The following is a 27,011-nucleotide window of genomic DNA, read 5'->3' on the forward strand; positions in this document are numbered from 1 at the left end:
GCAGATCAACGAAGTACACTGCTGAGGGGAGCAGTGGGTGGGTCAGGAGAGGTCTGCCACGCCATGTGGATCACCTCCCTGGTGGGGGGATCGAACTTGCACTGAAGCGGCTGTGGCCAGCCTGCAGTGCTATGTCCTAACCCATTGTGCCACCAGGGAGGTACAATGCTTATATCTTTTTTCTTGTACAGATGCCTTATAGTGAGTAGGCAGTTCAACAAATATTTGTCAGACAAATGACTAATTCTCCTTACATACACTTTATTTTCAAAATGTCTCCTCCTTCTGAATTTTCAGAGTGCCTGTTTCCACCCAGATAAGCATCACCTGGTAGGACATCCAGACAGGCATTTATCACTGGGAATGTGTATCATCTGTATACAGAACTGTATCGATAGCAAAACTGGGAAATTTTAAATATTCTTAATTTTGAAATATTTGCAAGTCAGATGAAATTAAGCTGCAAGCCAGTTTTAACATTTTTTCCTCATACTTGTGAGAATGATTTTTTGATATCAGAATGAATTTTAAGTATATTAAAAATAACCTATGTGACTAAAGCAATGTGTCACTTCTATTGCTAGTCTTCTCTGTCCATTATAACTACCCTGCATGATATGGCCCTTAAAGAGTACCACTTTATTTTTATTTTTTTAAAGATTTATTTATTTATGCATACAAGAACTGGGGTACAGGCGAGAGGGCAGGGGCCAGGGGTGGGGGTGGGGAGAGGATTCACCAGAGAGAGTGGGGAGTAGAACAGGCAGATTATTGAAATACACTGCTGAGGGGAGCAGCGGGCAGGTCAAGAGAGGTCTGCCATGCCATGTGGGTCAGCTCCCTGACCAGGATCAAACTCATGCGGCAGCGGCTGTGGATAGCTTCATAGTGCTGCTCTTTAACCTGTTGTGCCACCAGGAAGGGCCCCAAAGAGGCTTACTTAAAAAAAAAAGATTCTCCCTTTTGAAAATCTCCTACTATATTTCATTGATTCTCAGATACTCATTCTCTGACATTTTACATTGCTGAAATTGGTATTTCATTTTATAACTGATGATAGATTATAATTGCTGTTAGTTAGGCAAGTTATGACATAGTTGTCATTGGCTGTATATATGAGAATATTAAAAGGGCCAGTATGAAAATTTGTAGAATGGGTATTCATAGTTGGGGGAAAGACCTGGTGAACTACAATGGAACACTTTTCTCCTAGAAGCCAAATGCTTAAGGAAAGAGTGGGAAAGTTGGTAACTCAGTGTTAGGAATCTTTCCAAGCCTAGACACACAAAAACAGATCAGCTCTATCTCTCTCTCTATATTTTTTTAGATCAGTTCTATATAACTGCAAGGCCAACCTGCAAACCTAATTCATACAGCTTTTAGATCTTTTGTTTTTATGTGGTACATTTAAAAAACACCGCATCACTAATAACGCAATGGCACAGAGGAAGATGATGCAGCATAAATACAGACATTGGTGATTTCCTGACAAAAAGTGACTCCTAAAGTCAATTCAGGAATATTTTCACCAGCTTTTTAAATTTATATTTTCATCTTTATTATGCAAGAGACTATATAATAAAAATAACCAACCATCTAAGTCAAAGTTCTTTCAGTAGATACGTAGTAAAAAGTTAAGTTTTCTAAGTGAATAAAACAACTTAATTGGTAATGTTTTTCTTTCTTAGGGGTACATAAAATAATAGTGGTATATAAAAAATAGCTAAACAATAGATGTATGTGGTATACGGTCTATCAAACATTTTGGACTTCTCTTTAATAACATTACAGATAGATAATTTATTAAAATATTGAAAAGCCACCCAACTATCTCTGGCCTATCAGAAACACACAATATGAAGCACCTTAGTCTGATTTTGGATACAAAGAGCAATTCTTGAGCTGCTTTGTTTTAAAATAGACTAGTTAAAGCTACTCAAACTTCAGTATGAATGAGAATCACACAAGATCTTTTTAAAACAAAGATCCCTGGGCCCACCCCAGACATTTTGATACAGAAGCTGTAAAGGAGTGGCTGAGAATTTACATTTTCTAATAAGCTTCCTGGTGATGCTGATGTTAGAGGTTCACAGAACACATTTTGAGAAGTACTAGTCTTTATATTGCTTTTTGCCTCACTTAAGACCAACCTCAGACCTTTACACTTAAGCTAGTGCCAATAAATGAATGGTCCCTTCCTTTGTTCACTGATTTATTTCAAACAACTAAAGTTTTCACTCCTGTATTATGAAACATGCCACATGCTGTATGGAGATATATCTACCGATACAGCTATACAGAAACTTTAAGTCACAGAATAGGATATGACAATTAGAGTTTACATGATAGGAATCTCTGCTTATTATTTGAAGCCAACACTGTTTGTATTAACCATCCATACAAGATATCATATTATTCTACTTTAGAGGAACACAGTGTGTTTTCTTTCAACATACCTATTTCTCGAGCAAGAATAATACTGCTGAGGCGTATCGGCTGGGTAGATTTAGCAGTAAGTACAGCTTTTTGGGAACATAAGGTGCCGTTTTCATATAAAGGCTCAACAGTTACTGCATCATGATGGGTGGTATGCCTGCCAGAATAAAATACTTAAGAGCATGAAATAAGAACATGGGTTAAAACTTGTGGTGGACTATAGATTCTTACAGTTTTTCCATGTTAGTACCACCACGATATTTAAATGACACTTGAAAATAGAAACTGCTTAGGGGAACAAAAGACTTATGCAAAAACCTTTTCTCAGTGATCCTTTGTGCAGTTACAGAAATCTTACATTCCTCAGTATTTAAAAGTGTACATTCCTCTCAGCAGTATGTAAAAATAGGATTGATACATTTTCAAGTGGAGTCCTGATTTTCTCAGTCTGAGGAAGATTCTTCGAGCCTAGAAACTGGGCTGCTGCTATCTAAGATGGAAAAATTGTCTAAAATATGTCCAACTCAAATATATCCAAAAAGAAAAAAAATCATTAACTTTTAAAATTCGAAATGATTTTTGGAATTTTGATGGGTAGAAGAAATGGCTTTTATGTTACAAAGAAACCTTGCATAATCTTCTCAGTCAGGAAACATACCGGATCATTTTAGGAGTTGTTCACAAACAGGAGATGAACTTGTTACACTCTGAACAATCCTTAGTGCATCTGAGACAATGGTAAAGGGAAATCTGTTGCATTTAGGATGAACCCTCTGATACCTGAAGCCTACTTCGCTTGGGTGCTCTCATACCTTAGGTAACTATACAATCTATGTTAGTCTCTCGCACCAGACGAAAATATTTTTGACAGTAGTTAGAAAGTCACTCCCTCAGAGTTGAGTACTCCTTAACCTCACACTTCAAGGGGGTGTCTTATATTACGGGGAAACATATATCACAGGCAGACCACACCTCCACCCAAAAGGAATCTTCTTACAGAACTTTACACTTCATAGTCTCTGAGTCTGTCAGTTCCCTCATCTGTAAAATGAGAGTAATATAGCACTTACTTCACCAGACTATAAAAGCTGAATGAGTTAATACACACAAAGTGCTTAGCTTAGTACACATTAGTTGCGTTGGGGGATCTCTCCACTTTAAAGTCTCACCTTCGTGGGGATTCCAGGCCTTTCTGCTCCTAACAAAATGTCCTCAGGCCTTGAGAACGCCCGCCCCCTCTAGCTGTGTACAGCTGAAGCCCTTCATCTGAGGCCATCAATACCCGAGGTCTCCCACACACCTCTTCCCTGCGCACGACATTCTCAATGACTAAATCTCCCTCCCCCACCGCGATGAAACGGTTAGTATCCCATCCTGAGAGTTGAGCGTATAAAACCCCTCATATAACCTGATGCTATCCCCCATGAAGGCGGGCCATATGGGGAAGGTCTGACACTTCATTCCCAGGCACGGCCCTCAATGCCCAAGGAAAAACCCCTTTGCGCCCCAGATACCACACAGCACTGAGTGAACGCCTTCCATCTTAACTGCGCAGTGAGGGATGCACATCCTCGTGACCCCAACACCCCTCACCATGTGTAGCAGCCCCGCTGCGCCTCTAGGAGAAAGGGCACCTGGCCGGGCTCACGGCTGAAGGGTAGCAACACCTGTGGCACATTAAGTTTGTTGGCCAAGGTCCCGAGCAAAATGAGGAGCAGAAACAGGAGGCTGTGGAGAGGCGGGCAGAAAACCAGCACGAAGCCCCGGGGTCCTGGTGCCCGGAGGCCAGTCATGGCGACCACGGGCTTTCAGTAGCGCCCTAGCCTCCAACAGCGCCTATCCGCACGCCTGACGTCAACACGTGGGCTGCCTTCTGACAGGGAATTATGGGAACTCTTCCAAGGAAGTGCGCCAGCAAGCCACCATTCTAGAAATGAAAGGCCCAGAGCCAGTTACCCACTGAAAAGGGCCACTTTATATTAAACTTTGGATGATATACCTTTTTACTATTGAGGGACAAGAAGGAAAGTGTGAAAACACATTTCTTTGGTCTAGTTTCTCCTGTTGCCTACCTTTTTTGATTCCTAGCCAAAAGAGAAAAAAATAATTTCCAGCCAGCATTGGCCTGTCTATAAATGAAAAACATTTTCAGTCTAATGTATACAGCTGTAATTTATCAAGAGTTGTGCCATTTTTATTAGGAAGGTAGGTTCACATACATTCCCAAGGCCGGAGTGCAGAAAATGCCAGGCACTGGGGCGCAGACCTCTCCTAACCCACCCGCTGCTCCCCTCAGCAGTGTACTTCATCAATCCACCTGTTCTGCTCCCCACTCTGTCTCTGGTGAAGCCTCTCAAGATCCCTACACCTCTGGCTTGTACCCCAGCTCTTTATGCATAAACAAATAAATCTTCTTTAAAAATCCATGTTTTAGGCCCTCCCTGGTGGCGCAGCGGGTTAAAGCACTGCACTGAGAATCTAAAGCCGCTTCCGCATGAGTTCGATTCCCGCCTGCCCCGGAAGTGACCACATGGTGTGGCAGACCTCTCCTGACCCGCCCGCTGCTCCCCTCAGCAGTGTACTTCATTGATCTGCCTGTTCTGCTTCCCACTTTGTCTCTGGTGAAGCCTCTCACCACCCCTGCTCCTCTGGCCTGTACCCCAGTTCTGTATGTATAAATAAATAAATCTTTAAAAAAAAAAATCCATGTTTTATAAGAAAAAATTGACACAGCTGTAGAGGAAAATGATACAGTTCATACTGAAGATGCTATATTACCTATAAAAGGCCTAGGCCGTAAGTTTTATTTCTAATCTTCACATACACTTTGATAATAAATACTAGCTTTATGTTATAGGCAATGAAACTAAATGACCGATCAAGACATACAGATAGGAATTTCAGAGCTGATTTTGAACCCAGTTTTGATGAGCTTCCAAAGCATGTGTTCTACGTAAATCCTGTTGCTCCCACCACAAAGTTCTGTTTTTTAGCCCCTTATAGTGCCTGGAGAAATCATACCTGGATTGGTAAATGAACTCAAGTAGGTCTGAGGGTTGGAGGGACTGGTTCTTTATTTCAAAAAGACATGTCAATTTTCAGTATCAAAACAGTTACACAATTGGTTTCTCTTTCTCCCAACCGGCTCCCCAAGAGGCCACACCAAAGGAGAGTACAGTTTAAGCCAGCAAGCTGTAGGATGCACACCAAACAGACCTCACAGAAACCTCACTAAGAGGGGGTACTAGGTGAGGAAAGAAATTTTAAAATCCGCACAAAGCCAGCCCACTGACTAAAGAGAGCTCTCAAAATCCAGATGGGGTGGCCAGTGTACCCCAACACCAAAAAAAACAAAGTTTCAAAATAATACAAAAAGTTTTGTACGTAAGCTATTCAAGGTGTCTGCAACACTAATATATGAAGCACAATGAGATGGCACTTTTAAAAGACAGCAGCTTCAGACCCAAAAAAGGGTGATGAGATGAGTTTCATATGGCTAAATCATGGCAAAAACATAATTTTCTTTTCTGTCTTGGAGTCAAGGAAGCATAATTGGTCACTTTAACATAGGGGCACATGATCCATTCTGTGAGCAACTAGGAAGGGGTAGAAAGAAGGGACAAGAATTTGGTCTCAGAGGTTTCACCATTTTAAATCATTTGGTCACTTGTAAAGAAGAAGAAAAAAAAAACCCAAAATCAAAAAAAACCCCAAAAATCCCCACAAGAACAAAAATGAAATTGGCCAAAGATACCTTAAAGCTAAAAACCTGACAGCACTAGCTTTTTCTTTTTGACTAACTCCTCCTGGAATCACCATTTGGCTTGGCCAGTACTCTGTACAGAACAGGGTTTCCCATAGTGGAGTCTTTCTCTGGGCTCTTTTTGGCTCTCTGTAAGGCCCATACCTCTTTCCCTCTTCTATGTAGAGGACAATATGCATAAGCTGAAAAGTTATCTTCCAAAAAGTGAGATAAAGATTAGACAATTATTTGGAATGTCTAATAAATGGTTGCTACATCAATAACAAAAAAAGTTAATTACAAAATGTGTACATCACAACATGCTTTTTAAAGACACTTTCGCATTGTGCTCACATTCCCTTAAATGTTGTTCCCAAAGGTGCTTAGCCTCTAAACCAACTGGAATCTCTGGAGAGAGGCAGAGACAGTTTGGTGGAAAAATACAGGGGTGGGAGTTGTAGGGGCGGCAAAAAGAGAAAGCAGCCTTCCAGTTAAAAATCAGCCCTCGGTTTGAAAGGTCAGCTTCGGGCAGGCTGGCCTCAGGCAGAGTCGGGGTCAGAGGGAGGAGCAGCGGCAGGGCTGGAGCGGGGTGCTCTACATCTCATTCAGGTCGAGCAGAGTCTGGTCCAGCATCCTTTGTGTACAGAGGTGCTCCTCTTTGGTGCATTTCAGTTTATCTAATGGGGGTAAAGGAGAGAAGTTACAAAAACTAGAAATGAATGTCAAGGTCTACCCAATCTGCTCCCGTTGCAAGGAAGCTGCAGACTAATAAAGCAGCTGCCTTGTCAGCCACAGAAGTGAGCTATTGCATCATTCAGTTTCGCAGGCGCCTCTGGCTTGCCTACAAAGTTGCAGGTAATTCTGGAGGAGGAAGCTGGAGACTTTTAGCAGTCATTTCCTCTCCATCCCACACCCAATCAAAGCTTTCAACTTTCTCAATTTGGAAAAGAGTAACAGAGGATCCCCAGGAACCATAGACATTCTCCCCCAAATTAGAAGGGAGCAGAATAACTGGTGAGATAAGTAAAAGAACCCCCCCCCCATTGCTAAGTCAAAGAATCTCTGAAGAAAACAAAGCCAAGAGCCAAGAATATGACAACAAAGAGAAAATTGCAAATATAACCTTCAGTTGAGATTGTTGCAGGGCTATTTTCCCTATGGAGCCTAGACACAATCAGTTGTAACGAAACATATAAAACCAAGAAAAAAGCAGCAAGAGGGAAAATGTCAGGAATAAAACCAGTGGCTGACCATCAAGGAGAATCTAATCTGCCAGCAAGCAAACCACTCTGACTACTGCAGAGGTGGGGAAAACACTCAAATCTTCAACTCAGGCAAGAGGGTAATGGCAACAGACCTAGTCATATCCCACACCCGCTTCTTTCTCTTCCCTTTTTCCACCCAGTCAGAAGGGCCCTGGGCCTGCAGATGAAGCAGTTACAACATCTTGTCAAGTCAGTCCTTTTATTGTTAGAAAACACTCATGCAAGGGAGCATATACTACAGTCAGTGCACAAGCAAGGAAAGAAAAAAAGAGAAAAAGGTAGAAAACAGAAAACTCCCAAGTTTTCTCATTACAATCTCAGGCCCCTTGCATCAGGGAGAGAAATGTATTAACTATTCCAACTTTACAGCACCATTAGGAAGTCAATAATATACTAATTGCCCTGATTAAAAAGCAATCTGCTTAGGGCAAAATAATGACATTTAAAAAAAAAATCAGCTTTTTGTTGGGGTCCAGGTCAGTGGTGTGAGCAGTAAGCTCGGTTTAATGGGCATCAGTGAGCCCTGCCCATCAGTCACATAGATCATGCAGCGTTAGCTTCAGCTCATTAGAAAGCAGGCGGTTTCGCTCAAGTTGGCTGTAGAGACGCTCTGCAGCAGCAAAGGACAGGAGGGAAAACAAAAGGAGGAAAGGAAAAAGAGGAGGAGAAAGAGAAAAAGGGAAAGTTAGTAGAGTACCAGAAGTAAATTTTGAGACTTTCAACTAGCTGTACATAGCATGCATCTGTAAGGCAGGATGGATGGGAGAAGGATTTGAGTCAGTCAGTTGGCAGAAAGACCAACAGAGGAGTAAAATAAAATATCTAGACTGACCAGTTGGTAGGACAACATTTTGAGAGAAAAAAACATTTCCACAGTGTTGATTTCCTGGGTTAAGAAACTTAGACAAGTAAACAGGGCAAAAGAAGGAATACAGTAGGCTCATAAGAAATACATTTACAAAATCAGAATTTGGAAGGTAATAAATAGTTCAATGTTCTTCTATAAAAGCATCCAGTACGGCATTATGAATGGTAGCGTGGGATAAATATGCCTAACAATCAATTCTTCCACACCTTTGAATGCTGCTTCTTGTTAAGTGCTGAGTGACCCATCATAGTGGTCTATCCACACAAAACCCAACTCTCCCTTTTCCAAAAGAACCCCAAACCTCTTAGGCTCAATAGTGTGTCCAGCTCCAGATGAGGTAAATTATAATTCCATCAAGATGAGGTAAATTATAATTCCATCAAGATGCAACTAGGTGTGACCATGAGAGCCAGTTCTGGCCAATGAGATAGAGAGGGGTTAGTGGCATGCAGGGGACTTCCTGATGACTAAGACTGAGTGTTTCAACCTTAAGAGAAAAGACCAAGGAAATCACAGAACCCACTGCAATATCAGGCCTTGCTCATCTAGACTTTATTATGTGAGAAAAATCCCATATATGCTTAAGCTGGTACTGCTTATAACCAAAAGCATTCCAGATACAGTGAAGTGTGCCCACATCCCCTTGCTTTATCTGGACTTCCTATCTGAAGGATACCAGAAAGAAGGGTTGGAGAATACAAATCCATGTGACCAGCAAAAATGGAAATTTGGGGGTGGGAAGGTCAAACGCCTTCCTAATGTTTTATAGTCTGTTTCAAAATGTCGTCAGGATCTCAGTACATTTTTTGTTTTTGCCTTAAAAACATTTGTATCTGGGCCCTCCCTGGTGGCGCAGTGGGTTAAAGCACAGCATTAAGAAGCTAAAGCCACTGCAGCATGAGTTCGATTCCTGCCTGCCCCGGAGGTGATACACATGGCGTAGCAGACCTCTCCTGATCTGCCCACTGCTCCCCTCAGCAGTGTACTTTTCATTGATCTGCCAGTTCTGCTCTCCACTGTCTCTGGTGAATCCTCTCACCACCCTGCACCTCTGGCCTGTACCCCAGTTCTGTAAGCATAAATAAATAAATCTTTAAAAAAAATTTTTTTGTATCTCTGGGCTAACTGAGCATTGCTTAGGTTGCCTCCTGGGCTAAGATTCCCCACTTTCATCTTGAAGCTGGGGGGTCAGTTTGGTATTAATACCTCTTACTTTATCAAAACAAAACATAAAAAGATCTTGAGAGGGAGTAAAAAATAGTTATTGATTTTTAAGAGGCAGAATTAGAGTGAACTTAAGAAATTGCACTGCATGTTAATCCAGTGATTCTCAGTAAGTGTGGTACTTCTTCTACTCCCCTCAAAGGGAATTTGGAAATGTACAGGACAAGTTTTTTTTTTTTTTTTTTAAATTTATACAGAACTGGGGTACAGGCCAGAGATGCAGAGGGTGAGAGGATTCACCAGGAACAGAGTGGGGAGCAGAACAGGCAGATCAGACGAAGTACACTGCTGAGGGGAGCAGCGGACGGGTCAGGAGAGGTCTGCCACGCCATGTGGTCACCTCCGGGGCAGGCGGGAATTGAACTCATGCGGAACTGGCTTAAGCTTCTCAGTGCTGTGCTTTAACCCGCTGCGCCACCAGGGAGGGCCCAGGACAAGTTTTAACTGTGACAATAGTGGGGTCCTACAGATACTTGTTGGGTAGGAAACAGCAATAAGTAGGTCTGTTCTTTACATGTCAGATTTCTCCTGGCCTAAATGACAGAAGTCCACCATTTGGAAACGCTTTTTAAAAGTCAGTAAACTTCACGAGGCCTCTAGTTGGGCCTTTTATTCATTGAGGCACACACAACAAACAGCAGAGGTTCAAATTTATTAAACTTCCCATGGTGTCATACGACATAAAGTGACATACACAGCCTGACTCTTCTGTAGCGTCCACATCCAAGTCAGCGTGACTTCCACTCTGATCTTAGAATCTTCTCCTCAAAATACATTGGTCGAAGAGAATTTTATACCATTTAGGGAAATAATGAAAGGACGAAAAAGAAGTGGGTGCATTTTATTGTCTGGTTAAACCCCAGAACATACAAGGACCCTAAGAAACCCACGCTATCACAAAGATAAATACCAGTTCGTTCTCTGATCATGAACTTAGTAAATTAAGTTTACCAACAGTCTCTGTTATCGCTAGAGATTAAAAACACAGGAATACATAACAACTTCCTGAACTTCTCAGTTCCCTGAACACAGCAAGAGAAAAAAGGCAAGCCAGAAAGCCAGAGAACCCAGCTGGTCTGATATTCCTCTACATGGTGCCCAACCAGGGAACAACTTCATGGATGTTAAACATCCGGAGACGTCACTGGTTTGAGTTAGGTCAATTTCATTATTTAACAGGAAAGGGGAAATACCTAGCATACACAGAAATTAATGAAACTTAAAGGACCGAAGTTCAAGAAATATGGCAGAACAAGATTTTAGCTGGGGAGTATTTAACCAATATCACATGAGACTGGGTGGGACTAAGATAAGGTCATCCAATAGAACTGGTCAATTAAATAGGGGTTTATCAGTTAACTTGGGTCCAGCCACATTTTGTTCCTCAATCCTACAATAATAACAAGGAAGGGAAGAACTGATTCTAACACATCAGCCTGTGGTTCTTTCTTGGAAATTAAGAAGGGGGGGCCCTCCCTGGTAGCACAATGGGTTAAAGCACAGCACTACAAAGCTAGCCCCAGCTCCCAGGCTGGGGAGGTGGCCCACACGGTGCTGTGGACCTCTCCTGTCTCACCAGCTGCTACCCTCAGCAGTGTACTTTTGTCAATCTGCCTGTTCTGCTCCCTGCTCTCTCTGGTGAATCCTCTCACCGCTCCTGAACCTCTGGCCTGTACCCCAGTTCTGTAATGCATCAATAGATAAATATTAAAAAAAAAAAAAAAAAAAGAAAAACACCTCAAGTCATACTGTCCAAGGTAATTGCCTCTGGCCACATTTGGCTAATTTAGATAAAGCTAGGGGGCGGTGCTGGCTGCGGGAGTATGGCAAATCAGGTAAAGGAGTTCAAGTAGCTGGTGATGGAGTTCAAGGCTTTGGGTGATCAACACAATATAGTATGTATAAATGTTGGTTTGCAAGGCTGGATACTTAATACCTATATTATAAATCAATGTTGCTTAAAAAAAAAACATACAAGTAAATAAAACATTAGCTCTGTCACCCTAGACACATTTTGAGTGTTTAGTAGCCATATGTAGTCAAGACTGCTGTATTTACTGTATTAGACATCATTATCAAAAGCTCAATTTTCATTACTGATCTAGACTGTGTTTACTGCCTTTACTTTCTGTCAATTCACTCTTATGCTCCTTAAAATACAGTGCCTCTCCTTAATGTTAATATTTGATATATACCCTCAATTTGCTGCAGTATCAATAAACATCATCCCATCTGCAGTTGTCTTCCTGTCTACTTAAGTTGAGAACCACTGGAAATCATCTAGTCCTGACTTTGTTAAAATATTGAAGCTGGGCCCTCCCTGGTGACACAGAGGGTTAAAGTGCAGCACTAAGAAGCTAAAGCCATTTCAGCATGAGTTAGATCCCTGTCCCGGAGGTGACCCACACAGGTGATCCACACGGGTCGGCAGTCCTTTCCTGGCTGACACGCTGCTCCCCTCAGCTGTGTACTTCCTTGATCTGCCTGTTCTATTCCCACTCTGTCTCTGGTGAATCCTCTTATCACTCCTGCACCTCTGGCCTGTATCCCAGTTCTGTATGCATAAATAAATAAATCTTTAAAAAAAAAAAACAATTACTGAAGCTACTCTTCCTCCTCCTATACCACCAATCAGTTCATTTGCCATATGGGTTCATCCTCTACAGATTTCCTCTTTTTCTTTTTATATTTGCATTTGTCTTTCAGGGTTCTAATTCCCTTCCACTGCCTAAACTACCCATCACCCTTATGGATTCCCAAATTCATCTTTTATCCCTTTTCTCCCCTTTTTCACTTGGATGCCTGCCAGCTGTTAGAGACTTCTCTGTTCTTCTCTGCCTTCCTCTGTCCCCCTCAAACCAAAAAACCATGACTTCTCCACATCTTTAACACTATCATTTTGATTTCTTCACAAGTAGTCATCCTTGACTTTTCCTCCTCACACTTAGTGGCCAGTCCCTTCAAAAATGCCCATTTTTGCAAGCACTGCTAGTACTCTAGTTCAGATTACTATTTTCTGGGATAATGAACTAGCCTAATCCAGTATTTTAAAGACATGGTATAGTCACTGCCAGTGCTATGTTACTTCAGACAACATGTATTTGTGAACTTTAAAACTTTTTATTAACTGTATTTTAATGTGCTACAGAATAAAACACTGCAAATCTTTGCTTTCAGATTAGAATTGGTAAAGAATAAAATGAATGTGTAAAGAATGGTGCAGGCAGAATGTAAATATGGACAAAAACTATAACAAGTGGTATGCCAATGACTGAAATTTGGACTAATCATCATCTTAATGTATCGCTTGGACAATATGTCCCTGTTCCAATGTATTCTTAACTTAGCTGCCAAATAAGCTCTTCTTATATGCTACTCAAACCAGAACAAATCCTTATCCAAAATCTCCAGTGGCATCTCATCACCCACAACACCTACTCTATTCTAAAACCACCTGTATCGCACACTTCCCACCCCTATCTCTGCTGTTGGTTTTTCATTTGTCTTTGACTGAAATGTTTAATATCCACTACTTCTCAAGAGAACTCTGTTGAGAATTCAATCTTTTGGAACACAGTAAAAACGAAGAGGCAAGCTTTAACATGTTTATTAAGCACCTATTATGTGCGTCCTGCCATGAGACTCAATCATCCCTGGTGGAATCAGTATCCTCCCCACTCGGAAATCCCATACTTTATTATTTGTGACATTTTACCACACGTCATCTTTAGCTTCTACATATGCTTCTCTTCTACTAATTTAGAGCAACCCCAGAGTATGGTGTCTCCATTTTTATTTCTGTCCCTACCTAATTACCCTGTGCTTACAAGACACCAACAAGTGTCTGTTAAATAAATGATGCCTAATCTTAATCTCAAAGACTGTATGTCAGGAAGAGATAGTATGGACTGAAAAGTACTGCAACACACAGATGCGTAGATAAGTACAACTGAGAGCCACACTATGTAGTCTGAACCCTGTCTGCTGTGTAAACTATAATAGTACTTTCCAAAACATTGATACTTAAGCCTATAACACAAGCCAGAGACAATTTTACCAGTAATTTACCACATTCATGTATGTAATAAATTATTACCCCTTTAAACATATTATTTCAAATATGTATATCTGGTTGTTTCAGCTTTCCCATCATCATTTATCACTTGTCCACTAGCAAGTAACAGCAGGAAAATGAAATAGTAGTAACTCTCAAATATGTAAGAAAACACAACTATTGAATAGTTTTCTGTGATTGGGATGATATAATTAGTTGATTTTAGTGGGTCTACCAGTTGTTCCACTTATACTACTGGTAAGAGGGTAGAAAATATGTATTGAGGGGCACTTCACTGGTCCCTCAACCACGCTGTATCAAAGGAAGGGTGTCTGGTAAAAGATGAAAACATTCCAGCTAAGATGGTTTAAGAACCTGGCAGTAAAGGACTTAGATGATCTTGTTCAGCGTGAATGGTAAGATAGAGCTGCTACCCCCCTAGTCCACATTAATGGACTCAGATAGTTTAAATGTCAAGAAAAAATACACACACACAAAAGTGGCTTTGATTATATAAACCAGAGGAAAGCCTACCATAGCTATATCACACCCCCAAGGCTCCTTCTTAGCAACAGCAGCAGCTTTGTCAATGACACAAATGCAGGGTGGCATGAGGCTCCAGCAGCTAATTTAAATTGGGGGAGTGGGGGTGGGAGAGAATACATAAGTTGCTTTGTGTCCCCCCCCCACCTTCGTAATGTCTTGGGGACCAGCCAAGTCGACCCAAATGGAATCCAGAGCAAGTGGGACGTTGGGTTCCCCTAGAAAAGGGGGCTGATCCAGAACAGAGCCGAAACGGTGACAGTTATCTATATGAAAAAGTAAGAAGACGCTAGGTGAGAAGAACTAGCATCAATCTAGACAGTATTTGGGGAGGAGACAGGGAAGAGAAAAAGGGAAGAGTGGCAGCAGAAATGATAAAAGAGAGCCAGATACTGCAGCTTGAGTCATTTGGCTTCTTTTCAGGGTTAGTGGGAAAAAAAGAACGGCAGATTAGCTTCAAGGATCAGGGATCCACAGCAAACAGATAAAGTCCCCGACAACTCTTTGGTGCTTTTTACAACCTGGCTTGCTCTGGAACTCATCTCAATTTAAGGTGAATTTGGTATTTCCAATCATGGGTGTTTCTCCTGAACTTCTGTTGGGCACAAATCACACTCAGTATGTCTGAGTTTTGTTATCAGTTAGGCCCAAGTCACTGGCTCTTTGGGCCTTATTTCCTTAGCTACAGAACATGGTTCTATTTTCAGCACTGTCCCTTCTGAGACTCAATTTGAGGAAAAAATGAAAAATTATGGTGTCGTAATGAAGGGGCTGTGAATAAAAGTGTTAAAACTTAGCTTTTGCCAACAAGTAACTAGCACCAATGCTTTAAAGATAAGGGCAGAGAGTCTAGTTTCCAGAGGACAAAACCAAAGCACACTATGCACAGCCTGTACCCCCAGCCACCCACAAACCAAGGCCCAGCCCAGCTCTGCTGTCAGATAGTTACATAGAGGTCATGTCATTGAGGGCGTGGTCCAGTTCCTCGCTAATGGCCTTGTACTTCAGTTTCTGGGCATAGAGCTCATCTGGACAGGAACAGGAACCACAGGGAGGAACGAGGGGGTAGAGTCAAAGGTATCAGAAGCAGATGAAGAGAGGGATCATTAGAAATTAAGAAAAGTGTGATCATGGGTTTAATAACCAGTAGGAGAACTTCTATACTGGCAGCCATGCCTGGCCATTTTCAGGTCCACTGCTTCCTACAATCAACTGAACTTCTTGATACCGCTAATTGACTGTAGCAAGGGTTAAGAATCTAGACAGAAATTCCTAGTATCAAGGAATTCAAGATACAACTTCCACCCAGTTAACCCAATTCCCTGCAGTGACAACACTTCATTTATAAAAATAGAAAAAGGAGAAAGTGCACATTAATATTCAAGCACTTCTTTTCTACCTAGCAAGCACAACCAGGATCTTGACCTCTTTGCTCTTCAAGTCGCCTCCCAAGCTCTCCCAAATTAAGAATTTCTTTCTCCCAGAGAATACCAAGGGAGCACATCTCGGAGTTATCACAGCAAATACACTTTCCCTTTTTAGGATGAAAGCAATTGCCAACGTGTGGTGGCAGGAAGTATTTAGAAAGCACGAATTGGGTAACTCTAAGACCTACAGCTGCATCTCTTGAGAGGGGCTCCACAAAAGGAATGGTAAACAGGATTGCCAAAAGTAGCCATGGGTTGATGGTGTGTTCTTGTCACCTTCTGATAGTATGGAGACTAAGCTTAAGACTACTAAACTAGAGGTAAATGTAACCATTCAGTATCCTCGAGGGGTGCAAGTTCCAGAACATTAGGCAAAGCCTTATTAAAAGGAAAAAAAAAAATCAAACATAAAATAAATCCAATTTTAGAGTTTAACCCATTTCACATAGCTATGGTACAGGACAGGGCATGAGCTGCATGCCAAGTCACTTCCGAACCCCTTTCGTATACAGGGAACGAGGTCAGCATCCAAAGGCAATGACTTCCTCTATATTCATTATTTAAACCCCCACCCCAGGATCCATACCTTCCAAATCATCAATTGTCTTTTCCAGCTTAGCTACCGATCTCTCAGCAAACTCAGCTCGGGTCTCTGCCTGGGAGAGAGATGCAATCAGTTAGCCTCAAGGATGAACAAAACCAGCAGAGAAATATGTAGTTTCTTCTACCTTCCAATTCTACATCTTTCAGAGTCAAAGCGAGGCCAACTCAATTCTTATTAGTCCCTGATATCTAACTCTGGATGTTTTGTGTCCCTGTAATCCCTCAGCGTACCTCCTTGAGTTTATCAGTAAGAATCTTTATCTCTTCCTCGTATTTGTCTTCTTTTTGAGAGTACTGTAAGAGAGGTAGAATAAAAATTTCAGAATAGAAACTACCCATACACACAGTCCCCCCGCCTCCCTATATTACAATGAATATTCTCTTGAATTTAATGTGCTGAATAGTCCTTGAGGAAAAAACAAGGCCCATTTCTAGACAAAAGATCAATCAAATCCACAAAGCAATGTCCTTAGAGCCGCAAAACCCTCGGATTAGAACCCTCCAGGACTTCTAATTTTTAAAATGGACCTATGTTTTAGACTGATTCAGTTCAACAAAGGGAGGTTTTGTTCCTTTTTCCAGTTTAATGCATAGGTGTGGTGGCACCCCGAGGTGTCATGGACAAAACAGTCCCATAGAGTGATCAAGAGAGAAACTATCTTGATTGCCCATTAGGTCTCAGAGTTGACACTATCTGTCACCCCCATCAGTCTGCTAGAAAACCCAAAAGGCCCCATGATTACTGTTGCACAGTACACATTGTCAGCCTGAAGAGGCGTCTGAGACCATGAAATTATTTTAACTAAAGCAATCAAAGTGCACAGGAATTAGCATTAACCCCAGAATGTGGACAGGGTGTAGATGGGTAGGAAGTGGCCGGTCTCAATAGATTATGTAAAAAATGGGTGCCTCCAGTCTCTCATCAGGGGCAAAGCTGGCCCCAGGCCCCAAAGCCTGTCACTTTCGCTAACCAGCCCCCTACCTTCTCCGCCTGAGCCTCAAGAGACTTGAGGTTGTTGGTGACATTCTTCAGCTCCTCCTCCAGCTCAGAACACTTACTGTGAATATTTTAAATACCGCAGAAGAGGAAAGGGGAAGAAGAGGAGAATAAAAAAAAAAAGGGAGAAAGACACACAGACATGAATTGAACCTATATGTAGAAAGAGTTGGAAGGTATACTGGGGAAAAAGAGAAGTTCCCAGGTCATCTGAGCAAGCATCAACCCTCCTCCCGCTACCACAGGACATGTCAGGAGTTGGGCCCTCCTGGGCTAGGACTAAGCATGTTTGATAGCACCAAGAAAATGCTTGAGAGAAATCACTACCAGGAACAAGCTATAACTGCTACCTGGAGTGGAAGTGGGAACGGATGCCCAACCCAAATAGTCCCCCAAATCACCCAAGGGGAGGAGAGCCTGTGGAGAAGCAGTGAGGCAACTAGAAAAGAAGAGATGAAAGATGCCAAGTAAATGAAAAAGAAATGGAGCATTCCATGAGGAGATGAGAAAGCACTCAACACATCAACCAGTGGAGGGGAGGCAGCTGCAAAACAAAAACCAACCAAACCACACCATACATATAACCTCTCTGTGGCTCAACGGTTAGTACCTTTTCTTCAGCAGCACTCAGACACTTCAGGTTCTGGTCCATCAGTCTGATCTGCTCATCCATCTCTCGGCAACGGCTGTTAGTGATAGTCACGGGGATGGCACAAGCCAGGTTGTGGGGAGGGAGAAAGGTCAAAAAGGAACACAGCAAGAAAACAAGCAGCAAAATGGGAAAAGAAAATTCCAAAAAATGGGAAGAAAACTCCACCATGATCATGATATGTCATGTCTGGGAAAAGGGAACACAGGGGAGTACAAATAAATATGCATCAGCACTGACTTTGTTATACAAGGCCCAGAAGGTGCCGACAGGGGAGCAGCTCATGTCTACCCTCACCCTAATATCCCAGGAAATTAGAAGTTAAGAAGAGACAGATCTTAAGTCAGTACAGCCACTTGAGTGCTTCAAGAAGCCACAAACCCAGGTGGAAGGATGCCACAGGGCTGTCCAGGTAACTGACCACCATCAATTAATCTCTGCTTCCCCTCAACTGTAAACCCTCCCAAACAAGAAATAAGGAAGCCTCAGGTGTCCCTGTCACCAGTCCAGATCATTAAAAAAAAAGTCCAAAACCATTCTTAATCCCTTAGAAAAGTATAACAGATGACTCCCACTCTCTAGGCCCTGTGTAACAAAGTTGAAGCAATTTGCTAGTTTATTCACATTAGTGCCCAAGCCAATGGGGAAGGGACAACATGGTATGACAAAAGAGTTGGGAGCAAGATACTCACGACTCTGCCAGTTCAGCTCGTTCTTCTGTGCGTTCCAAGTCCCCCTCAATAATCACCAACTTACGAGCCACCTACAGAAGACCCAGGTATAGCTCAGTGAGGCAAAGGAGGAGTCATTCCCACTCCTGAGTCTTTTCAGAAGTCTGATATCACCAAAGAGGGATGGATACAAGGTGCCTTACTTCTTCGTACTTCCTATCTGCCTCTTCTGCAATGTGCTTCGCTTCTTTGAGTTGGATTTCCTGAAGTTCCATCTTTTCTTCATCTTTTAAGGCTCGGTTTTCAATAACCTTCATACCTCTGTTAGAAACAAGGACAAATATATAGACCCCGACACCCTGGTTTGTCACAGGTCCATTCAAAGGGACTCAAAATTATGGGTTTTAAATCCACTCCTCTCTGCTTCCAGTCTAAATAAAAAAATAAAATCCCCTAACACCATCTCCTTATTTGATTTAAATTTCTTTCCAAAAAAATAGTAAGATTTTTTTTGGCCCTCTCTGGTGGCGCAACAGGTTAAAGCCATCACTATGAAGCTTTCCAAAGCCACTGCAACATGAGTTCAATTCCAGGACAGGGAGGTGATGCACATGGTGCAGCAGACCTCTCCTGACCCACCCACTGCTCCCTCAGCAGTGTGCTTCGTTGATCGGCCTGTTCTGCTCCCCACTCTGTCTCTGGTGAATCCTCTCACTGCCCCTGCACCTCTGGCCTGTACCCCAGCTCTCTATGCATAAATAATGACCTGAAAAAAATTTTTTCTCAGAAAAATTAATACACACTTACTAAGTGTACAGTCTACAGGCAGAAATTAAAGTCTTCCTACTTGAGATTTTTCTGACTTCATAATCCTTCCAGAAATGTTTTATAAAGGTAAAATGCAAATATACTCGTCCCATGGGACCATTATAATACATCTTTCTGCACCATTATAATACATCGTTCTGCAACTAGTTCGCCTCACTAGCTGGCTTAGTCATCTCTACGGCTACACATACTTTCAGCAGGGCATTTTTAATTCTGAAAAGTCTTCATTTGATTTCATGCATGGCATCCCACACCTTTGCTCTAGTTTAACTCACATGTGATAGCGAACCAATCAGCTCTTTTCAAAGATGAGTTGTAATTTGGTTCATGGACCACAGCACTCAACCATCAGAGGATAATTACCCAAGATCCTCTACGATGGATTCTATTTGAAATGGGGTGGGGTCCAAGCATTCTGATATTTTTAAAATTCCCAGAGACCCTATGTATCACTTCTATGATTCTGATAGTGCAGCCAGGGTTGAAAGAGCTTATAAAAACAGTTAACAGTTGAGCCCTACCTCCAGAGTTTCTGACTCACAGATCAGGGTAAGAACTGAGAATCTGAATTTCTACCATGTTCCCAGGTCCTAATGGACTGAGATGTTACTTTGAGAATCATTACTTCAGAGGGACTAATCTCACAAAATAGCTTATGAACCCTTAAGTGGAGGCCATACCATATATGATCCCATTTAAAGATTAATAGGTCTCTTTATAGAGAAACACCAATTACAAAAGGGTCATGGGGCCAGGTTACCCTGATGCTGTCTGTCTTCAAGTGGAAAGAATACATAGAGCAGAAGAGAAGAACCTATAAGCTACTGTTCAAAAACAATAACAACAAAGAAATCTACATAAGGAAATGTGGGTCAGAACCATTATGAACTTCCAAAATCCACACTCCATCACCTCTCACTCTCATCAGCAGCTTTTTCGGCTTCCTCCAGCTTTTGCAGGGCAGTGGCCAGGCGCTCCTGAGCACGGTCCAGCTCCTCTTCAACCAGCTGGATCCTACGGTTCAAAGAGGCCACCTCGGCTTCAGCCTGCATTTGAATGAAAGAATGGAAAAAAGTAGAGGCATGGTGAAGAGAATGCCAACATTGGGGCTGACTAAAAGAAGGTTTTATGATTATGAGGAAGCCAACGTCTAGCAAAGAAGAACCTGTCTTAGCTCAGATGCAACTCAGATCTAACAGACAACTTATATTTATATTTGTGTCTATATATATCTCCTCCCTTTCCCATCAACGAACTCCCATATGTTCCACAGGAAGAGTGTTTTAAAACTCAGTTCCTTGCCCAGTCCAATGTCAGTTAGTACCACCCACATTCTGGACTCAGTTCAAATTCCTGAACACACTGATATCAAAAAAGGTAGCCAGTGAAAGGTTCCTTCTGCTTGAATTTTAACATAATGGTGTTGCAACCTTTAGCAACCTTCTTATAAATGGCTCATAAAATGGAAAAATAGGCAAGGTTCCTCAAAGAAGAGAATATTACTTTGTTGTTTGATTCAAACTGACAACCCTCTGATCACCATCTCCTAATCCATAAAGACTAGCCAAGGGAATCATATTTTCCAAACCAGAAAAAAAGAACAGAGCACTGGGATACCTACCCCCCTCCCCATCCCTTCAACTGATCCCCATCCCTACCTTTTTAAAAGTTGATAATAAGGAGTTTCTAGCTAAAATTATCTACTTTGATGACATTACAAAAATCCAAGGATCACAAGAGCATGTTTCTTTCATGCCTTCCACCATCCCTCCAACTTTCTGATTTGACCCCTTTCTATTCCTCTAGCCACCCTCTTAACTACACCCTCCAGGACAGCTTATGACAGTCCTCTCCCTGGCCTCCGTCACACAATGAGCATAGGCTACAGTACCAGTAATTGTCAATGGAATAGAAAACAAGAAAGAGACAGCCTACAAATGGGTGAGTTAATATGGCAGCAAAGCCTGACTTCCCCACACCTTTACTGGTGGCAGGTCCACTGACTGCCACAAGCATACAAGAATTTAATCTGCCATGCACACCACCCAGTTCAGATGCTTATCCAAGTGCTTGGTAAACATGATCTTTCTTCTCCAGCCCAGATTCAGATCGTACCTGAATTCTATTACCCTGATTTCCTCCTGGCAGTCAACGGTGGGGGCAGCTATAGAAATAATCTGGGCCACCAGCCCCTACAGGGAGGGATATAGCCCAAAAGGTTCCTATTAAGAAATCAGGTTACTGGCACAAAACTGCCACATACAAACAAGGAAGGTTCAAGGACTATAGCCATGCATGTACTAACCCACCGGAAAAGAAAATCGATGAGTCTACCATGAGCTGAAATTATTAAGAAACCATTTCAGTCTCTAACTACACTGTAAAGACAAGTATTTTCTGATTCTGTCCTTTCTGGAAAAGCAGATGTTCATAGGACAATATGCATTTTGCCTCCAGCTCAAAATGGCTAACGGGTCAAGATTATGAGAACAAGTTAGCCTTTTACACAAGAACTGTGACACACTGCCGGTACAAAGATTTACACCCCAGATGCCTAGAACTTTAAAAAAGAAAAAATGGAACCAGATTGGAGGAAGCTCATGAAATCTAAGTCCCCATCCAGCTCACCAGTAGTTACCCAAATGAAGTAGAAGATAACAAGCTATGGGGGGTGGGGGTGTACAGTTTCCATGACAACAAGCTGGCTCAGGCAGTTTCTTCCACAAATCGGCATTTATAATAGAATTCTCTGCAAGACTGAAACGGGAAAACACGCATCTTCATGCCCTCACTCGGGCATGTGCACAGCCAGCAAGCCTGTACCAAAAGCAGAACCCAAAGATGGGAGTACCAAGAAAAGCTTCAGAGATGGGGTGAGGCTGGGGGTGGGGAGGAGGTCAGTTGCTGTTCTCTTTTTTCTCCTCCCACAGAGGATTAGTTCTCTTTACAATGAAACAACAGTCTGCAGAATCAAGATCTGTTACTACTGGCTTAAAGGAATAAAGGAAGACACCTGACTTTGCCTCTAGCCAGAACCTATGCACAATGCCTGGGCTTTGGGTTAATCAAATCATACCAAGAGTTAGAGTGGGACTTACTTCTGCAAACCAGAGAAAGAAAAAAAATCGGTCCTGGGAAACATTATGCTTTATGTTTTTCTAGTCATCTGAGGTTTGGCATGTGGTTTTGATCTTTCAGCCTACCCACCTCTGATCAGCTTTGAAGGCCACTCTCTGAGGTCCTTCCTGCACTGACCAGGAAGCAAAGATGCCCAAGGCAGGAGGAAGGGAACACAGAAGCAATTCCATCACATTAGAAGATGGCCGACAACTGCTTCAGCTAGGAAATGAGTGTGGTTTAAAAGCTACCACCCTCCACACCAAGGGATGTTCCCTACAAACACACCATACCACTTAAGCCAAGAAACTGATAGGGAACCGGTGCTCAGACAGAGACAGTTCAGGGACAAAGACAGAAGGGTATTAGTCTAAACCTGGCATTCTGCCACTCTGAGTTTCTCTTTTAGACAAAAGCCACAGATGAAACTCAAAGGAAAGGAGTAATAGAAAAGTTCATCTTGAACCCTGCTAGTAAAGGACTTCCCCAGTCACTGTGTTCACAAATGTATCTACTCAGAGATACTTGTGTCCTTGGGGACTTTAAATTTTCAGAAGGGGAGAGGCAAGTTGGAAGGAAGGGAGTAGAAATATCAGCCCCAGAGTAAACAAAGGTGGAGCCCAAAGGAGGCACTCAGAGCAAAGGGCTATGTGCCTCTCCCCTGTGGGTGGATGAGGGGAAGAGAAAGGTAGTCAACCAGAAAGCAAGTCTAAACCAAAGAAAGGGTTATATCAGAAGATCAGTGAGATCTTTCTTGAAAAATGGAACCCCCCGCCCAAAAAATAGGAGCATGTCACACACTAGTCAGACATTTTTAATAGCCTCCAGAGACTAGGATTTTGGGAATATGCCAGAATCAAAGGGCAGCTCAAAGTCTACTCCCTAAAAATAGATTAGGTGAACGGTAATGATCAAAATGAAAGACTTTATGTTTTATATATTTTTACCACCACCATCAACAAAAACTGAGAAAGACTGCATTTAGTCTAGCCAGAGCTGCAAAGGGATTCAAAATGGAAAGTAGTTTCGACAAGGTGCTACAATACTGCAAAAGGCTAAAAGGAGAAAAATAAAGGGGCCCCAGAACAACCCAGAATTTCAAGCTTCGGACTCATTCAGGTTCACAATAAGGGATGGATATTCACACAAAGCAACCAGAAAAATAATGAAGTGATAAACCCCACTAACAGAGAGATACCATCAGGGAGTGCTGAGCTTCCGGCTCTGGAGGGAGGTGCCTGCAAAACTCACATTCCTAAAAGCCTTAAGAGGATAGAAGGTAGCTTAATCACCCCCTCCTCCTTTCCCACGGCATCCTCTCTGGTAGATGGGTTCAAAGTTCATCAGAACAGCAAGTCAAAAGATCAAGCTTTCTCAAGCTTAGAAGTGAAAGATAGTGGTTTCATCAATATTTAACTATCACCCTACTTCCCCCTGAGCATTTCCTTACTAGACCTCAGTTCAGTAAGCACATCTGGTAGGAGCTGAGTGAGTGAGCAAGCAGCTTAAACATCTTAAATTTATTCACACTGCTATCTATCACTGCAGAATCATTAAATGGGGGTGGAGGGGAAAGAGCCTAATTTTTTCACCAGGAAAATTACCAGATCCTGAGGGATTTGGACAGGGAATGGAGATGGATAATGGGTTATCATTTACCCTAGAACTACCCCTAAGATGCCATCATTTAAATGTTGAGCCTAAAATTCTGCAGTTTAACATAAGGTTATTAAATCCTTCACCCACCGTCTTCCCCTCTAAGGGGATCTTGTCTCCAGAACAAAGGAAATGAGAAAGTGTCACTAGTCATAATAAAGAATCACCCAGCGGGTCTACCTTACTTAAATTGAAAATTAAAAGTTAGTGACATAGTGAACAAAGGAAAAAACCCAGAGAAAGATGACTTAGGAAGGAAACTCCCAGCATTGCCATGCTCAATTATAAAAATCCTAGCAATCTAAGTATTAACCTGGAGAGCTGCTGCCCCTTCCGTCCCTCCCCTCCCCCCAAAATTCATTCATAGCCACTCCACTGAGGAGCAGTCAGCATGAAGGGAAAAAATTCCAAGGGGAAGAACAAGGAATACCAATAAACCACAAGAGTTTTTTCATTAGCTCTTAAAATTTTAGCTACAGTTACTTTCCTCTCCAGCCTCAAGACCCTCCAAAACCAAAGCCTCAACTCAGGATATCAGCTCCACCCACTAGACTGCACCCTTGACTCGGAAAATCTTAGGGCTTACTAAAACTAGTCCACCACTTCTAAGCAGTAAGTGGCGCCCAGAATCACCATTCATTTCATCATCATTTGATGTTCCAACTTTCAGCTGCAAAAATATTTATTGAACTTAAAAGAAAAAAAAGACACTGTGGTGTGGTGGATAACTGTGAAAGTAGCAGAGTAACAAACATCACTAGTGCTCTCCTGGGATATTACTGTCTCTATCAACCACCAAGACGCCTTCGTCAACCACAACCACTCCACCATCGGTTCCACTAGAGGAGGGGTTGACGACAGGTTCGATTTGCACTGACCATTCTTCAGTAATAAGGTGTGAATCTGGCAGATGTTCGAGATCATCATAGGGTCAGGTAAGTTGTGTTGGCTCCTATATTTGCACTAACATAGGAAGTGAAGTACAATCTCCTCCCAGGCTGCTGCTCGCAGATTGAGTGAGCAGGTTTAGCAGTAGCACAGGCTCTGGGTAAGAGGAAAGGGCCCCAGGCCGGAGGATGGGAGGGGTTGCTGTGGCCTCAACCCCCTCCAGGGAGGGCACCGCGCTTCCTCTCAGTCTACTGCTGCCTCATTTCCTGAGCAGGAGGAGCGAGCGGAAAAGCTGCCAGCAGGCCAGCCGGGGGCTTTCCGGCGGTTCCCACCGCCCCCAAACCCCACCCTTTCACCGTAGTTCGGCCCTGCACTTCCCAGACCAGAGAAGCACCCACCTACTCTCACTTTAGGACCGGAAACCTCAAACTGGAGCAAAGCCCCCCTCCCCCTTTCAGGGGGGAGGGGGGAAAGGGAGGCCGCTGAGCCCCTCCTCCGGCCGCGCCCGGCTCAGAGGGACTGAATGAATGAGCTGGGAGAAAAGAGAAGGAAAACCACACCCAGGGCCCGTCAGGCTCAATTCCTTCAAAGGTCAAACCTGCTCGCCCGCCCACCTAGTTGCTCAGATCGCCCTATCACTCAGTTTCCCCCTCGCCGGCTGCAAGTCCTACGGAAACTAAATCCCACGCATGCTCTAGTTTCCAACTTAATCTCTGAGATGCGGGTCCTAGAGGACTGTGCTCTACCGCAAGGAAAAAAAAAAAAAGGTGGGGGACTCAGATCGGAGTCCCATCTGCTCCAGCGCCTGCCTCTCCCTCACACGCCTCGCTCGCTCCGTACCTGTTCCCGAGCCCGCCTTTCTCCCTCCACCTCCCGCTGGAGGCGCTCGGCCCTCTCCTCTGCATCGTCAGCCTGCTGCTGCAGAACCTGGATCTTGCGTTTCACCGCCTCGATGGTGGTGATCCCGGCCATGGTTCCCACCCAGCTCCTGCTAGCACTCGGGTGCCTGCCTCCTCCGCTCCGCGTAGCAGCCGCTTCTCCCCTACTTCCGCCTACTACGCCCTGAAATACCGGAACTCAGCCGCCCACTCGCCCGGATGTGACGCCAAGCGGAGCGAGCTCTCCCGGGCAGGCGGGAACGCAATCCACCGGAGGGAAACCCACGGCGGGAGCGAGGGGCAGCACCTGCCAGTCACCCGGAGCCCCCGCTCACGGCATTTCCCTTGGGCCAGTAAAGGGGGGCGGGGTTGGGAACGAGAGCTACCATGGCAACCGGAAGGCACGTGGTAGCCCAGCAGCTCCTGCCAAGTACGCTGCCCACAATGGTTGGCCTACAACCAAGGGCAGAACTCAGCTGCCTTTACACCCCCAGAGTTGGCGCCCCACCCCAGTACTGAATCGCGACTCAGCGGCTAGACGCACTGTATCCTCTCCACAATGTAAAACACCCTACAAACCTCTCCTGCCCTTATCGCCAGCCGCCCCAAATCAGCTGCAAAACTAGGTGCTAAGAAAACTCTTGACTTTCTGGGTCTCATGTTCAAGTCCCCGCCACCACCTGCAGTCTCCTTTCAAAGATGGCTCAGGTAGGTTCTCTCAAGTCTCCTGAAAGGAAATAAAAGGGATGATGGGAGTTTAAGAGACAGGTTGGCAAAGTTCTCATTCTGTTCGGCATCAATTGTGAACTTAAATGTTCTATTTAGAATACTAGTCGTTTCTCCTGTTAGCATTTGAGTAAGTAGGTTACTTACCAACCTGCATTCCCACCAAACTTTGAATGATTCTGGATTTGGTAATTAATTATTGCTTACAATTCCTTTGATAGGTGAGGAGCATGTCTTATGGCCCTACTTTATCAGGAAGAAATCCTCTGTTATAGACCATTGTTACCAGATCCTTCATGCAACAGCAGCCTGGAAAACTGTAGCATAGAAATAAGTTTCCATTATGTATTAACAACTTTCATTAATTTCACAGCCTCTTATGCTCCAGATACCCCCGTGGAGCTATTTATGAGTTAGAAACTACACCAACAGGCAGAGC

The 27,011-nt window shown here is 43.2% G+C and overlaps 2 protein-coding genes across 10 annotated transcripts in view; both read right to left on the reverse strand.

The window, feature by feature from the left end:
- NUP210L (nucleoporin 210kDa-like) overlaps positions 1-4,229 on the reverse strand; it is a 90,633-nt gene extending 86,404 nt beyond the window's left edge. For both annotated transcript variants that reach the window (XM_004693743.2, XM_004693742.2), the window contains exons 1-2: positions 4,030-4,229; positions 2,457-2,593 (exon numbers count right to left, since the gene is read on the reverse strand). In XM_004693743.2, coding sequence (XP_004693800.1) covers positions 2,457-2,593; positions 4,030-4,229 — 337 coding nt within the window. The remainder of the gene's footprint in view (positions 1-2,456; positions 2,594-4,029) is intronic.
- Positions 4,230-5,277: 1,048 nt separating this feature from the next.
- Positions 5,278-26,035, reverse strand: TPM3 (tropomyosin 3). 8 transcript variants are annotated; one of them, XM_012733357.1, is made up of 9 exons: positions 25,809-26,035; positions 20,220-20,353; positions 18,683-18,800; positions 18,501-18,571; positions 17,770-17,845; positions 16,394-16,456; positions 16,146-16,215; positions 15,082-15,160; positions 6,767-6,855 (listed from the first exon to the last, which is right to left on the reverse strand). In XM_012733357.1, exons 1-9 carry the CDS (start codon positions 25,938-25,940, stop codon positions 6,852-6,854), a joined length of 747 nt encoding a protein of 248 aa, XP_012588811.1. In that variant the 5' UTR covers positions 25,941-26,035; the 3' UTR covers positions 6,767-6,851. The 8 variants fall into 8 exon arrangements, with proteins under 8 accessions (XP_004693806.1, XP_004693808.1, XP_012588811.1 ...); XM_012733355.1 differs by lacking the exon at positions 17,770-17,845 and adding an exon at positions 17,145-17,220 and having other exon boundaries at positions 25,809-26,034; XM_012733356.1 differs by lacking the exons at positions 6,767-6,855; positions 17,770-17,845 and adding exons at positions 14,137-14,398; positions 17,145-17,220 and having other exon boundaries at positions 25,809-26,034.
- Between the last annotated feature and the right edge of the window lie 976 nt (positions 26,036-27,011).

Source organism: Condylura cristata, unplaced genomic scaffold (genome assembly GCF_000260355.1).
Source record: "Condylura cristata isolate star-nosed mole 26May11 unplaced genomic scaffold, ConCri1.0 scaffold00040, whole genome shotgun sequence".
Lineage (NCBI taxonomy): Eukaryota > Metazoa > Chordata > Mammalia > Eulipotyphla > Talpidae > Condylura > Condylura cristata.

What these genes read in the sequence shown, in the direction of transcription:
- TPM3 (XM_004693749.2), bottom strand. Translation starts at nt 25,940, where the DNA reads ATGGCCGGGATCACCACCATCGAGGCGGTGAAACGCAAGATCCAGGTT. An exon ending in GCTGCTGATGAGAGTGAGAG is followed by an intron (nt 18,801 to 20,219) that starts GTGATGGAGTGT and finishes TGTTTCTAACAG; the next exon opens with AGGTATGAAGGTTATTGAAA. An exon ending in CAGATAGGAAGTACGAAGAA is followed by an intron (nt 18,572 to 18,682) that starts GTAAGGCACCTT and finishes GGTCTTCTGTAG; the next exon opens with GTGGCTCGTAAGTTGGTGAT.